Source organism: Salvelinus sp. IW2-2015, linkage group LG25 (assembly GCF_002910315.2).
Source record: "Salvelinus sp. IW2-2015 linkage group LG25, ASM291031v2, whole genome shotgun sequence".
NCBI lineage: Eukaryota > Metazoa > Chordata > Actinopteri > Salmoniformes > Salmonidae > Salvelinus > Salvelinus sp. IW2-2015.
In genome coordinates, this window is record NC_036865.1 from 12,257,209 (window position 1) to 12,272,477 (window position 15,269).

A 15,269-nucleotide genomic window follows, 5' to 3' on the forward strand; every position below is an offset into this window, starting at 1 on the left:
TGGCTAGGTCTGTAGAGGTAGCTATGCTCCGCCTGTAACAGGCCCAGTCTCAATACTCCCTTTGTCTGCCCCTTGTGCTACTGGGATAAAGAACACAGTAGTTGCATTGTCTCCTTATGTATTACAGTCAATAGTGCAGTGTTGGTCAGTGTAATGTTACTCAGCTCTAAGGCCAACTGTATTTCTTAGCTGTAATTAGAGCCTTGTGTTCAAAACGTAGGATTTAACAAGTAGCCATGAGAAGCTATGCCCCCCCACCCCTGAAACAATGGCGAAACCGATTGTCATAACCTATCATTAATGGATCTGAAACAGATTCTGTCATACTCATTAAAACTGATCTGTTATTTTTCTCCTCCAGATTTTGCCCACAGCCCAGAGGCTCCTGGATGAGCTCCTGTCCTCCCAGTCCACAGCCATCAACACAGTGTGTGGGGCTCCCGGTACGCCCTGCCTGCCTGCACTTCTGTTTGCCTCCTGCAGGGGGCAGCCTCTACTTCTCTCACAAGGGTTCATGATGTGATCGGAGACGATGATAATGAGTCAAAGTGCTGTGTATTGTATGGGGTGTAACTCACCACATCCGCCACCAATATGAGATAGAGGTTGCGTCCCACGCCCACAACTGTAGATAGTGCAAATGGTAGAGAGAGAGGCCTGAGGGCGTTTTGCTCATGTGTATATATGTGTGGTTTGAGCATGCTATAAAGTGGTTCAGATGGCCCTCATGACATGTTTCCCAATTTATCAGCTTAAATCAGCATCTTGACATTTCCTGTATGTTTGTTGTATTGCATTTCTCTGGCTTTGCGTTTACTCCCTGTCTCCTGTGTACAGACCCCACTGCTGGCCCCTCAGCCTCTGATCAGAGCACCTGGTATCTAGATGAGTCTACGCTCAGTGACAACATCAAGAAGACTCTGCACAAGTTCTGTGGCCCCTCTCCTGTTGTCTTCAGGTAAGACAGAGACTGGCATAGTCAAAGGTAACAGGTATATTACGGAGAGGACGCAGGTAATGTGTGGAAGTTTACTTGCTAACCTGTGTGTGTGCTCCCTCTCTCCCGGTGCAGTGACGTCAACTCCATGTACCTGTCATCTACGGAGCCTCCGGCGGCGGCAGAGTGGGCGTGTCTGCTGAGGCCGCTGAGGGGGCGGGAGCCCGAGGGGATCTGGAACCTCCTGTCCATCGTCAGGGAGATGCTCAAGAGGAGAGACAGCAATGCTGCACCCCTACTAGAGATCCTCACTGAGCAGTGTCTCACTTATGAACAGGTAACCCACACGTTACATACATACTTATTCACACATGATAGGACAGAGGTGACTGTTCTCTCCTCAGATCATTGGCTGGTGGTACAGCGTGCGTACGTCGGCATCCCACAGCAGTGCCAGCGGGCACACGGGGCGCAGTAACGGGCAGTCGGAGGTGGCAGCCCACGCCTGCGCCAGCATGTGTGATGAGATGGTCGTTCTGTGGAGGCTGGCTGTCCTAGACCCCACCATGAGCCCTCATAGGTGAGGTCACTTCCCTTTCTTCCTGTCTAACACTTACTTAGCCTTGGTTTCCTACATCAACTAGAATAGTGTCTAATACTGACAACACAGCACTCCTCCTGTCTCTCTTACCTTCAATTCTCACTTTCACAACCCATCCCATGTCTATATCTGTCTGCGTTGGGTTGATATACACTCTTTTGAGGCTCTGTTAAGTTCATCTGGTTAGAGCAGTAAGTGTTTGGGACATTGAGTGTATTAGACCAGGGCATCCTCCTGATCCACTGTGACCTGATTGCTGCTTTGCTTTTAGAGTGCTATGTGGTCTCACTCGACACTGTGTTAAATTAGCTCTTTGAGACGCAATGACAGAAAGCGAAATAAGGAACAACCGTGTCAGTTCCTTGCAGAAAGCTCTTTGTGTGTGTGTCTTTCAGTTAGTGGCAATTATCGGAATAATGGTCTGTGTGTGTGCTTGTTTGTTACTATCGTCTCTGCTCTGTGGCCCTTGTTTCCTTGACTGACTATAACAATGTGTGTCTACGTTTCTTTTTACACCATCCCATAGGCGTTTGGAGCTGGCTGCCCAGCTCAAGCAGTGGCATCTGAAAGTGATTGAGATCGTGAAGCGAGGACAACACCGCAAGTCCCTGGACAAACTGTTCCAGGGCTTCAAGCCAGCCGTGGAGTCCTGCTACTTCAACTGGGAGGTGGCCTACCCACTGCCAGGCATCACCTACTGCAGTGCAGACAAGAAGAGCGCTTCCTTCTGCTGGGCCAGGGCAGTGCAGCAGCAGAGAGGGGCCAAGGCTGGCCTGGCTGGAGACCCCCCTGAACCTGGAGGAGGGAGATCTGGCAGTTCTGAGGGAGGTGGGGGAGACTACAAGGGCAGAAGTCCCCAACAAGAAGTGGCGGTCAGGCCCAAAGAGACCATCGTGAGCAAGAGGAAGGGGTTGTCGGCCGGGGGCGGAGGAGGGGTCCTAGTGCGGCTAGGGGGCAGTGTGTCTCTCTCTCTAGAGGAGGGCAGTAGTAAGGGGATGTACAAAGGCGCAGGTTCCTCCTCGTCCACTGGGGGCAAGGCTAAGATAGCCCAGGGGGGCAAGTCGTCCTCTGGGGGATCAGGAGTGGTAGGGGGAAAACACCAAGCGGCCAAGCGGCGCACCAGCAGTGAGGACAGCTCCCTCGAGCCTGACATGGCCGAGCTGAGCCTGGATGATGGCTCCAGTCTGGCGCTGGGTGCTGAGGCCAGCAACACCTTTGACTTCATGCCCCCGCCGCCTGAGATGCTGCCCTCACCAAGCCCGCTACTCAGAGAGCCACACAAATACAGTGGGGGAGGGAAAGGGGCCGGAAACACGCCCAAGGAGCGCGCCTTCGAGGGCAAACGGGTCACCCTTGCTGCCACCCTGCCTGCCACTGAGCCCCAGCCCGCTTTCCCCACCAAAGAGAACGCTGCTGTCATCGTGGAAGCAGCCATTACCGTGGAGAAGGTGGTGAATGTGGAGGCGGAGATGAATGGAAATGAGGAGGCGGCCATCGCTGGAGACGCTCGGCCCTCCACCTCGGTTGTTACCGTGACTGCAGCTGCTGCCAAGTCACCGCGTGGTGCCCGCCGAGAAACTGGCACCGAAGCCGTAGCCCTGCCCAATCAGGCCCCAGAGGGAGCAGCAGAAGCAGGGGCAGGAGGAGACCCTGTAGGAGAGGATGACTACCAGGCCTACTTTCTGAATTCAGCTAATGAGGAGGGGGCAGAGAGAGTGTCGGAGAACAACAATGAGGAGGAACCAGACATCTTTGCTGGGATCAAGCCACTGGAGCAGGAGGGCCAGATGGAGGTGCTGTTTGCGTGTGCAGAGGCCCTCCACGCTCACGGCTACAGCAACGATGCCTGCAGACTGGCAGTGGAGCTGGCTGGAGACCTGCTGGCCAACCCTCCAGACCTGAAGGTGGAGCAGCCCCAGACCAAGGGCAAGAAGAGCAAGGTGTCCACCAGCAGGCAGACCCAGGTGGCCACCAACACGCTGGTTAAGACCTCCTTCCTGCTGACGGTGCTGAGCGAGAGGCTGGAGCTTCACAACCTGGCCTTCAGCACGGGTATGTTCTCTCTGGAGCTGCAGAGGCCCCCAGCCTCCACCAAGGCCCTGGAGGTCAAGCTTGCCTACCAGGAGTCAGAGGTGGTGGCTCTGCTGAAGAAAATCCCTCTGGGCCTGGTGGAGATGACGTCCATACGGGACAGGGCCGAGCAGCTCCGAGACGGGAACTTCTGTGACTACAGGCCCGTCCTGCCCCTCATGCTGGCCAGCTTCATATTTGATGTGCTGTGTACCCCAGGTGAATCTCACTACATATTTTAAATTTGCCATGTTTTTTCCTTCCACATTGAGATTCTGTTTGAGCTCACACAATACATACACAGATATATAACGTTTACTTGATAATTGATCTGAATTACACGTCATGCAGTCATCACACAAGTGAGACTTCCAGTCATTTATATTTCACCTCGTCCCCCTCTCTATGTTGTTTGTACAGTTGTGTCCCCCACAGGTTCCCGTCCGCCTAGCCGTAATCGGAACAACGAGATGCCTGGAGATGAGGAGCTGGGCTTTGAGGCGGCTGTAGCAGCACTGGGTAAGATCAACCACAAGGTTTTTTGCATTTACACCTTCAGAAAGAGGCAGGCGCCATTTAGTGGTTCCGTGTTGAGGTTAGTGATACTTAAATAGGAAAACGTCCTGGTACTAGTTTGGCTTAGAAACATATGAACTCTTTTGCTTCTGTCTTCATCTTTCTAACCCCCTGGTGTAGGTATGAAGACCACAGTGAGCGAGGCAGAGCATCCTCTGCTGTGTGAGGGGACCAGGAGAGAGAAAGGAGACTTGGCTCTGGCCCTCATGATCACATACAAGGATGACCAGAGCAAGCTGAAAAAGGTAGACCTTCTGCACTGTGGCCAGTAGAATAACTAGTTACCAACAAACATATTAATGCATTTTTTTGAATGCATTTTAAGGCTTGTGGATGACTCACCCTCTCTCTCTGACCTTCCAGATCCTGGACAAGCTGCTGGACAGAGAGAGCCAGACCCACAAGCCCCAGACCCTGAGCTCCTTCTACTCCAGCAAGCCAGCTGCCAGCAGTCAAAGGAGCCCGTCCAAGCACGCTACCCACACTGCTCACGGACACGGAGGTGCCACCGGAGGGGTGTCCAAACATGCACCCAACACCACAGCTGCAGCCGGGTCCTCCTCCTCCTTGCAAGCGGTGGCTGCTGGGGGGGCGGCAGGACAGCAGGCGGGTCTGGCGGGCAGTGGGGTGCAGAACAACTCCACAGCCGGAGAGTGTGTCAGTGAGGCCAGAGAGCAAGGTGAGACACAGACTGGGTGGTAATGACATACTTTACCTGTGATGCACTGAACATGAGGTGTTACCCTACCAATGCGAAACAGATTTGTTGAAAATGGAAGGAATTGTTTTAATCCAACTCTGTTACTACTGTTTAGATGTACAACTTATTCGATACATAACTTATTGTCTTAGCAGATGGCGTCCAGCCTGCGTCATGTGACCAGCCGAGTGAGGCTGTCCCATTCAAGCCAGAGGGCACAGTGCCGAGCCGCTTGGCGCTGGGAGGACGGGGGGCATACAGCGGGCGCTGCTGGGGCTCTCCTGTCCGCCAGAAGAAGAAACACACAGGTAACCATGACAACCCCACCTCAACCTCAGATTAAGACACTGGCTGTCTCTCAAATAACAGCCTATACTGTATAGTGTGCACTGCATTTGAACAGGGTGTATTGTATGACTCGAATGGCCATCTAGAGGTAGTATTGACACGTGGCTGACTAGATAGAAGTTTGAGTTTTAAGGGTTTTTACCTTGTTGTCCCAGGCATGGCGAGTATCGACAGCAGTGCTCCTGAGACCACCTCAGACAGCTCCCCCACCCTTAGTCGACGCCCACTCAGAGGGGGCTGGGCCGCAGCTTCCTGGGGGAGGGGCCAAGACAGTGACAGCATCAGCAGCTCCTCTTCTGATTCGCTAGGCTCCTCCTCATCCAGTGGCTCTCGCAGGGCCGGAGGCGGAGCTAGAGCAAAGAGCACAGACACCAGCAGGTGAGTGACTTCTACATATTCTATACACGTGTTGATGCCATCTGATTATTGGAGAACTCAACTAAGGTATTCACAAAAATATGCTAATTGAACATTCCTCTTCTCGCCCCCCTCTTAGGTATAAAGGGCGTCGTCCCGAGTGCCATGCACCACATGTGCCCAACCAACCGTCGGAGGCGGCGGCCCACTTCTACTTCGAGCTGGCCAAGACCGTGCTGATCAAGGCCGGGGGCAACAGCTCCACCTCCATCTTCACCCAGCCCTCAGCCAGTGGAGGCCACCAGGGGCCCCACCGCAACTTGCACCTCTGTGCCTTTGAGATCGGCCTGTACGCCCTAGGCCTGCACAACTTTGTCTCACCTAACTGGCTCTCCAGGACCTACTCCTCCCACGTCTCCTGGATCACAGGTGAGGGGCTTTGTTTTTCTCTGTCCTTTCTCATCGGGATAGTTCACCCCAAAAGCGAAGTTTCTTCTTTCATAGTCCATGAGACAGTAGTAGCTATAATGAATGTCTCTCCCTCTTCCCCTCCAGGCCAGGCCATGGAGATCGGCAGTGCTGCCCTCAACATCCTGGTGGAATGCTGGGACGGGCACCTCACCCCTCCCGAGGTGGCATCACTGGCCGACAGAGCATCACGGGCGCGGGATCCTAACATGGTTCGCGCTGCGGCTGAGCTGGCCCTAAGCTGCCTGCCCCATGCACACGCCCTCAACCCCAATGAGATCCAGAGGGCCCTGGTGCAGTGCAAGGAACAGGTACATGTCCGGTACTCTTCAGTTCTGCAGAAGACACATCGGACTACTCATGTAGGCTGGGCATCCTTTTATTCTTTTACCCTTTTATCCATTTTGTCCTGAAAATTCTATTTTTTTCTTTCTTTTTCTTAATCTCATAATTTCTTCTCCCTCTCTCGTCACCCCCTCCCCTCCTCTCTCCCTGCAGGACAAYGTGATGCTAGAGAAAGCCTGTATGGCTGTAGAGGAGGCAGCCAAGGGGGGCGGTGTGTACCCTGAGGTTCTGTTTGAGGTGGCCCACCAGTGGTACTGGCTCTATGAGCAGACAGTAGGAGGGGGGTCAGGGGCCCAGCGTGAAGGCCCGGGACGCTGTGGGGCCAACGGTGGAGCTGGAAGGAGGCCCCCAGAGACGGGCCACGGTGTAATGGACAACATTGGCAACATGGATTCCTCCGGCGTCGCTACGGTGACGGCCTCAGTGACAGCAGCGGCTGTGGTGCCCGTCATCTCTGTGGGCTCCACCATCTACCAATCACACGCCCTTCCCGGCTCGGCCATGGCCCACCCCCACACCCAGGGCCTGCACCCCTACACCACCATCCAGGCCCACCTACCCACAGTCTGCACCCCCCAGTACCTGGGGCACCCACTGCAGCACGTCCCCCGGCCCACTGTATTCCCTGTGTCAGGGGGTGCCTACCCACAGGTAAGAGGACTGTCTGGAGTCCTCATGGAGGGGAGGGAGTGGAGGGAGGGAGACTGACGGAGACAAGGAGATACTGATAAGATGGGCTGAGGGAGAGATAGTGGGGGAGATGAATTTGATAAGAGATGGACATGGAGAAGACAATTAGAGTCTAATTGAATCATTACTGGGTTTTAACAACAACAACAAAAATATTTAACTAGGCAAGTCAGTTAAGAACAAATTCTTAATTTACAATGCCGGCCAAACCCTCCCCTAACCCGGACGATGCTGGGACAATTGTGCGCCACTCTATGGGACTCCCGATCACGGCCGGTTGTGATACAGCCCGGCATCGAACCAGGGTCTGGAGTGATGCCTCTAGCACTGAGATGCAGTGCCTGAGACCGCTGCAACACTCGGTACTTACTATCACAAATAAACTCAGAAATAGGCTGGTTGAAAATCATTACTATGGCTTCCAGTGAAACACTGTAGCTTCCATCTACTTTGAAGACATAATGTATCCCTATACACCCCCAACTTTGCTTCACACTAGATGCAAGCCTTCTCTCAGTCCCTAGAACATCACAGAGCATATCAGATGGTAGAGACTGTTATTATTGTTATTTTTTATTACAACTTTGATTTCATACACCTGTTTCTGTATATTGTATTTTATTAACTTTTTGGTTTCATTTAAAGCTTGTGACAGTTTTTTACAGTACAAAAATTAGATCAATGGGGGACAGAAAGATGTACAGACAACATTGACACTGAGTTTCAAGGCGACTCAACTAGACAACTGGACCACTGCCAAGTGATCAGTATGCACCGGTGTACCCATAGTGTTTGACTTCAAAAATAGCAATTTCTCAAGCAATAATTTTGCTAGGGCTGTTTGGGAGTGGTCTGAGTGGGGAGGGGAACACGGAAAACTAGCTGTTATTGGAATAAAGGTTTGGAACTCTCTTTAATATTGTCACCAGGCAAAACTCCATGCCACCACAACAGGCTGAAATTTAAGGCAGTCTTTTCAAACAGCTCTTACAGGAATTATCACCAATTTCATAGTACTATTCCAACTTCCTAGTGTGAAAATGTATATAAAACATAGGAAATCACATTTTTGACTGCACTGTGCCTTTAAGCCCATGACCATTGTCTTTCGTCACTCCAACGTGTTGCTCGTCCCTCAGTGCAGACGAATGTCGCACTATCTGGCGTAAGATAGTGGCCCAGGACTGCAACAGAGAATAGCATCTAACTAATTTTAAGTGTGTCTGTGTGCCCTCTCAGGGAATGCACCCGGCCTTTATCGGTGCCCAGTACCCGTTCTCAGTGGCCACCGGCCCCCATCCGCCCATGGCAGCGACAGCAGTCACCTTCCCCGGTGTTCCCGTGCCGTCCATGACCCAGATCGCCGTCCACCCCTATCACACCGAGACCGGCCTGCCTCTTAGCACCACTGTAGCAGGTGAGCAGAGACCACTGCTGTGGGTGTGTGCATGCACGCCTTTGTCCCTTGTATGTCTATAGATGTAAAATAATAATCTATTTAACCCATGTAAGTGGGTGTAGTTGATGGTTCACATTTGATAGCAGAGGTTGTAAAAAAAAAAGTAAAAAAAAATGTTTGAACTTGGATGTTTTATAATGGAATCTCTATGGCACTCTCAGGAGCCGCATCTTTTTCCCCTTTCTATCCAGTAGGTGGCGTCCATTCAGGTGCCACAATCCAGGCCATTCAGGGGTCATCTCTTCCTGGAATGTCTTCTCAGCCTGTCTCATTGGTCAGCGCCCCCTTCCCGTCTGAAGACGAGCAGCATAGCCAGCCAATCAGCCAGCAGGGCCTTCACTACCTGCACTCAGCATACAGAGTTGGTGAGGAACAACCAATCTTTTTAAGTGTCTATGATAAGCATCTCTAGATGGTATATGCACTGGGAATATCAGTTCAATCATTTGCTATGGTTAAGCTTTTGATTCAAACTAATTGATGGTGTTGATAACTGTGATATTTGACCCTGACTCTTTGATAGGCATGCTAGCTTTGGAGATGCTTGGCAGGAGGGCTCACAACGACCACCCCAATAACTTCTCCCGCAGCCCCCCATACACAGAGGACGTCAAGTGGCTCCTGGGCCTGGCTGCACGGCTAGGTGAGCAAGGGCAGAGACAGGGGTGAAGAGGGCATTCTGCAGGCATCTTTGATTCTAGTGGTTGTTTGATCTATTACGGTGTTTTGGGAATTATAGATTTGAATTATTGATAAACCAGCATAACAGTATCTGGTGGTTTACGAAGGTGAGGACTACAGTTGAATGCTAAGTAAGACACATAAACAGAAATATCGATATCAGAGCACTGCATTTTCTGTGTATGTTGAGAGGATTTTACTGAAATGACAGGGCACTCTGCCAGAATTCAAAGTAGAACATATGTTAGCCATAGACTTATGTTAACTGTCAGTAAATACTAAATGCTCCCGGTTCTCCCATCCTCTCCAGGCGTGAACTACGTGTACCAGTTCTGTGTGGGTGCGGCTAAGGGCGTGCTCAGCCCCTTCGTTCTTCAGGAGATCATCATGGAGGCTCTCCAGAGACTGAACCCCGCCCACATCCATGCCCATCTCCGCACGCCTGCCTTCCACCAACTGGTGCAGCGCTGCCAGCAGGCCTACCTACAGGTAACACCAGGTTCCAGGCTGCAAACTACCCCCTAGATCCTTCCCTTAGCCCCTTCAACAGGCCTATTGACAGGTAACACCAGAGCCCAGGCCGCAAACAACCCCTAGCCACTTGGTCAGGTATGTATAAGCTATGTGGTGAATGGTGATGGCTTCACCTAGTCTTCCAAGACTTAGGGGATATTTTTGCCATATTGCCCACACCGATCAAGTTATTTCAGATCTGTAAACAGCTAAGGGGCTCACATCTCACCAGTACATACAAATACACCAGCTCTTCACTAGCCACGAAGCTGTTTGGTAAACACCATGGACCTCATATCCTGAGCGTACACGTTGACTGTCCCCTTGGATAAAAGTGTACAAAACAACCACATTTTTATATCCGGATACTAGGTTAGAAACTGATCAGAGTGGGTGTATTCTGTGTATTGGCAGGGCAGAGGGAGTATTATCTTGGGGAGGAGAACGAGAGTGAGCGTTTCTCACAGCTTACATAAATAGTTGATGAAGTCCGAGTGCTACACACCGTGGAGAAGGGAGACTCATGAGTGCATCCACTGGATAGCCTGCTCTGATGGGGAAGCGGCTAACCGGCTGTGACAGTTGCAAAGCTGAAAGGCATGTTGCCCCCTGGAGATTCTGTACTTGCTCACATGCACATGCACGTGAACACTGAATTCCTTGCTTCCTTGCTGTGGTTTGAGTCACTGTCTTTCTACTTTAAACGAGGCTAGATAAAACCGCTGTGTGGGCTTTAAAGGTGAATGTTCAAATTCTCACTTAGGAAGAGGTGTGTGTTACACTTTACAATTTGCCCCAGTGTAAGCTGACTTTCTCTTATCTGAATGATGTGTTATTTCTACACACACTCGCACAAGTGTGTGTGCTGGCACATTTGTTGATGTCCGCTGACAATATCAGCGTGACACAGGCTCTCCACTCTTTCTCATCAGGCAGTTAATGAGATGAGGTATCTGGGGGTTGTACTCAAGAGGAAATGTACCATGACTGACAATGAATCATTTCCTCAGTTACTGAAAGGGAAGGAATTCCATATGCTGGGTGTCGTTATGGATGTCTTGTGATGTCTTTCTCTGGAATTGGTTCTTCACTCCCCCTTAGAACACATCCTGTTCATATTAAACTCGGGTAAATGAGGTCAAAAGAGTAACTTTTGTGGTTCTTATATTGAAATTACTGTCTGAAATTGCAGCAGTACCAGAGGTTAGTGTCTACCCTTTTGAGTCATACTTCATTAAACAGCACCAATGTGAGCAAACTGAACTGCTCTGTTTCCCATTAATAATTTAGCAATTTAACCTCATTATGATGCAGAATCTGTCCTGAGAGGTAAAAAATGAAGCACCTGCTCAAAGCTGGGAGTGAAGACTGAATTTTCATCACTTCATCAATGCCCTAACAAAGGGCTAACCCTGAGATGGAGGGATGTGATTAAATTAACCCATTTAAACTCTGCATGCTAGCGCGTCTCAGTATGAAATACATTGTCCAGAAGCAGAAATATAATTTAAACCACCTAGTTAAAGGTGTCCGTATCAAGGTATACTATTAAGATAGTGGACCACATAAGGATATCTGTATCCTACCGAACACTGTTGTCCGATCCATATCTACCCCCCTAGCCCCTATATAGTTGTGTAGATCTGAATGGATTGATATTCACAATGTGGCGAAGATTCCCCAGAGTCTCAGAGAACAAAGTGGAGCTATTACCATACTTGTATCAGACCAATTTTCTCCATTCATTGTGGGTAGGCGTTGGTTTTGAATTTGGGTAAAGAGATGACCCCTGGGTGCCCTATCTCTGTGCCTAACTTTGACATAAGTAGTAAAGTAGATGACCCTTTGGTGCCCTGTTTGACTTACAGTCCATCTGATCCTCTGTCCCCCTCTCCATTCCCACTGCAGTACATCCACCACCGGCTGATCCACCTGACCCCGGCCGACTACGACGACTTTGTCAACATCATCCGCAGCGCCCGCGGGGCCTTCTGCCTGACCCCTGTGGGCATGATGCAGTTCAACGACGTGCTGCAGAACCTGAAGAGGGGCAAGCAGACCAAGGAGCTGTGGCAGCGCATCTCTCTGGAGATGGCCACCTTCTCCCCATGACTATGAGGGCAGTGGAGTGGGAGAGGAACGACGCTCCCACCCCACAAACCCACAGCCCTGTCGATCTCTGTCTCTTTCCATCGACCCTTAGCCCTGCATCGAACGCTCTCCATTCGCCTCTCTGGCCTCTCGCTCACCTGACGTCACCCATCTCCTTGTGTACACTGACGTACACACCCTACACAGCACACAGGCAGCACAATCAACCCCCATTTCCTTTTAGATGTCATAGGTGTGTGAGACACAGTTTGAGGTAAGCTGAATGGAGATCAGTTTATGTAGTTTTCTATATCTGTTTGTGACTGAATTGCAGTTCCCATTTATCATTGTTCATGTCTCTTTGTAGCTTCCTGTAACGTATATTCCCAACTCATGTTCATCCTCCCAACTTTCCTACCAGAAGCTGTCACGAAGGATGCTTTATGGTTGCTTGGGGTGTATAAGTTGTCATTTATTTTGTTGTTGATGTTAGTTGGTTCTTTTATTGAAACCACTGAGCAAATCAGATTCATACTGCAACATTCCTCTGTCCTGGGGGAGTGAGCCTCCACCAGTCACTACGGATCTGAATTTTAGGTTTTCTGACAGTGTTTAAACAAGAAAGAAAAAAGCAAGACAAAAAACAGTTTGTTGAAATAATTGAAAAAAGAAATGTAATACGAAAATTATCTGAGTACGGGTGAGGATTCTTTTTAGTGTTTTGTTTAATCTTTTGTTTTTGATATTTTGTATAGAATAACGTGTATGCAGAGAGGACTTTGAGAATGAGCGAGTGTTAACATGAGTTTTGTGTGGGTTACCTTTTCCAATTTAGCGGTATGAGGTTTTGGGTCTGAAAACACAGGAGTCTGGCTGGACCAAGCTCATCATTGGCCCTTTTGTAGTGGTTCAAGAGTGCAAGTGTACGGCCCCTGAGAATCTCAAGTACAATCATCCAATCAAATATCAGGATCACATAAAGGATGAGTGGACATGACATTTACATATGCCCTGCACATGTAGAATCATAAAAGTGCTATGCTCATAAAGGCTTATATGCAGACTGGGGTTCCAGGATACATCCATCAGCTGTTACTTTGGAATTCATGTCCATTGATGTTTTATAGGCGGCGTTGCCAGATCCCTGTGTTCCAAATCCACACCTCCAACCTTGCTCTGGAGCTCACGGGGTGAAGGGTGACTTAGTAGAAAATGTACTGTGATATTTTTGTATTCCTCGAAGTGTAGCTTGATTGAAAAAAAAAATTAACATTTTGCTGATTGCAAGAGGTTGTAATTTAGAATAATAAAAAAAACCCGGATAAAGCAATACTGAAATGTAGAGTTTACTTAATAAAGGTAATTCAAAACACTAATTTGCTGTAATTTTATTTTACGTGGGTCGAAAGTGCAAGTGAGTACAAAAATTGACACTTGAACCACCTATTAATGTAAATCAGAAATAGTCTACTTATTTTAAATCCTCTGACCACAAACTCCAATGGATTTGACTGGCAAAATGAAAACGTATGACATAAAATTCATTCTTTGGTCTGTCACAGTATGACCAGGAGAGGGAACCATAGGGTAATTTATGATCGAGTTCCAGTAGTCTGGCTAATTAATCTGAGTTCATTTCGACATTTATAGTTAATCTTTAATTCCCAAAATTTCGTTCAAAGTGGCTTTCATGGAATGGTTCCCAAATGGTGGTTCATAAGACAATGCAGTTTACATAGGAAGACACATTTGCAATGTTTTACAATTGCTACACTTGCTACCTGCTCATACACCAAAGTTAGCATTTTATCAAGATTTTTGTCCTCTAGTGACCCAAGTAAAAGGAGTAGCATGGCTCAGTACTCTGCGTTGGAGAAAAATGTATGTTATGGTCTCGTATTAATTACAGAATTGTATAATGTGCAGCTTATCAAATACTAAACAAAAATATCAATGCAACAATTTCAAAGATCTGTCTGAGTTACAGTTCATAGAAGGAAATCAATCAATCAGGCCCTAATCTATGGATTTCACGTGACTGGGCAAGGGTGCAGCTTGAGAGCTAGGCCCAGCCAATCAGAATTAGTTTATCAACAAAAGGGTTTTATTACAGACAGAAATACTCCTGTTTCATCAGCTGACCAGGTGGTTTCAGACGATCCTGCAGGTGAAGAAACCTGATGTGGAGGTCCTGGGCTAGCATTGTTACACTTGGTCTGTGGTTGGACGTACTGGCAAATTCTCTAAAAACAACGTTGGAGGTGGCTTATGGTAGAGAAATTAACATTCAATTACTTGGCAACAACACTGGTTGACATTGCTGCAGTCAGCATGCCAATTGCACACTTCTTCAATTTGAGACATCTGTGGCAATGTGACAAAACTGCATATTTTAGTGGCCTTTTATTGTACCCAGCACAAGGTGAACCTGTATAATGATCATGCTGTTTAATCAGCTTCTTGATATGCCACACCTGTCAGGTGGATGGATTATTTTGGCAAAGTAAAAAAATGCTCACTGACAGGGATGTAAACAAATGTGTGCACACAATTTGAAAAAAGTTTTTTTGTGCATATGGAAAATTCCTGGTGTCTTGTATTTCAGCTCATGAAACCAACACTTTACATGTTGCGTTTATAGTTTTGTTCATTGTGTGTATATATAGCCCCACCTGTGAAGGTAAACCTGTAAGAGGCTCAGGGGTGTTCTCTGTCGGGACAAGGGTATCATCAAACATATGTGTTATGGGGGTTAAAAACCAAGCATTATAATCTTAAGAATACCAACATAATTATGTTTGAAATTGGGTCATTTCAATGATTTTCCTGCGATCAGAGTAATTTCCCCAGATTATCGTTTGGATGTCCACTGTTACCAAATCTCCCTTCGGTTCGCTGTGTATGGTTCATTCCGGAGTTTCGGCAGAATACATCGATTGCTGAATGAAGATGGCGGATTCACGAGCGATGCTGTCAACTAGACTTGAAACTTAAGCATTTGCATATTTTCTGTCATTGTGCATTTCGTGTGGATAGCTGTCTTCCAAAGACGTACGTTGGTAAGTGAAAAAACATTTACTTTGAATATTTGCCTGTCCTCTAACTTGAAGCCCATTGAATGTTTGCAACACTAGTTAGCCGGTAGGCTAACCTCGCTAGCTAACGTTACCTATATGTCAGTGCCAGTTGGGACTGTGGATTTTCCTGTTGATTTTGTTTGAATTTTATGCGAACGACGTGGACATCTGTATTCGTGTCGGTAGTAACGTTTTAACTATGAAGAAAACATACAATTTGTTCAATTCCAGCAGCATGTGTTTGTTGGTTCTAGTCGGTCTAAAGAGATGCTGTAATTCTTTGCTTAGCTTCTATTAAGCGGCTAGCTAGTTAGTGGTGAATCGTATGGCGGACTGTGTTGCATGCAAAAGTTTTT

The 15,269-nt window shown here is 48.4% G+C and overlaps 2 protein-coding genes across 12 annotated transcripts in view; both read left to right on the plus strand.

Moving 5' to 3' along the window:
- Positions 1-12,718, plus strand: part of zswim8 (zinc finger, SWIM-type containing 8) — a 32,384-nt gene extending 19,666 nt beyond the window's left edge. For 2 of the 9 annotated variants that reach the window (XM_070434914.1, XM_070434915.1), the window contains 18 exons: positions 362-443; positions 838-958; positions 1,073-1,274; positions 1,342-1,517; positions 2,065-3,826; positions 4,019-4,127; positions 4,305-4,429; positions 4,548-4,863; positions 5,037-5,192; positions 5,388-5,610; positions 5,729-6,018; positions 6,145-6,419; positions 6,556-7,053; positions 8,311-8,509; positions 8,713-8,916; positions 9,075-9,194; positions 9,543-9,721; positions 11,654-12,718. In XM_070434914.1, the coding sequence (XP_070291015.1) occupies positions 362-443; positions 838-958; positions 1,073-1,274; positions 1,342-1,517; positions 2,065-3,826; positions 4,019-4,127; positions 4,305-4,429; positions 4,548-4,863; positions 5,037-5,192; positions 5,388-5,610; positions 5,729-6,018; positions 6,145-6,419; positions 6,556-7,053; positions 8,311-8,509; positions 8,713-8,916; positions 9,075-9,194; positions 9,543-9,721; positions 11,654-11,857 (5,241 nt within the window). In that variant the 3' untranslated portion in view covers positions 11,858-12,718. Of the gene's footprint in view, positions 1-361; positions 444-837; positions 959-1,072; positions 1,275-1,341; positions 1,518-2,064; positions 3,828-4,018; positions 4,128-4,304; positions 4,430-4,547; positions 4,864-5,036; positions 5,193-5,387; positions 5,611-5,728; positions 6,019-6,144; positions 6,420-6,555; positions 7,054-8,310; positions 8,510-8,712; positions 8,917-9,074; positions 9,195-9,542; positions 9,722-11,653 lie in introns of all 9 variants that reach the window. The other 7 variants (XM_023970338.2, XM_070434920.1, XM_023970342.2 and 4 more) reach the window with 7 other exon arrangements.
- A 1,706-nt stretch (positions 12,719-14,424) lies between these two features.
- The window catches only part of LOC111951660 (bifunctional heparan sulfate N-deacetylase/N-sulfotransferase 2), a 161,692-nt gene continuing 160,847 nt past the window's right edge, over positions 14,425-15,269 (plus strand). For all 3 annotated transcript variants that reach the window (XM_023969876.2, XM_023969877.2, XM_070434922.1), the window contains exon 1: positions 14,425-14,895. The gene's annotated coding sequence lies outside the window, so the exon portion shown is untranslated. The remainder of the gene's footprint in view (positions 14,896-15,269) is intronic.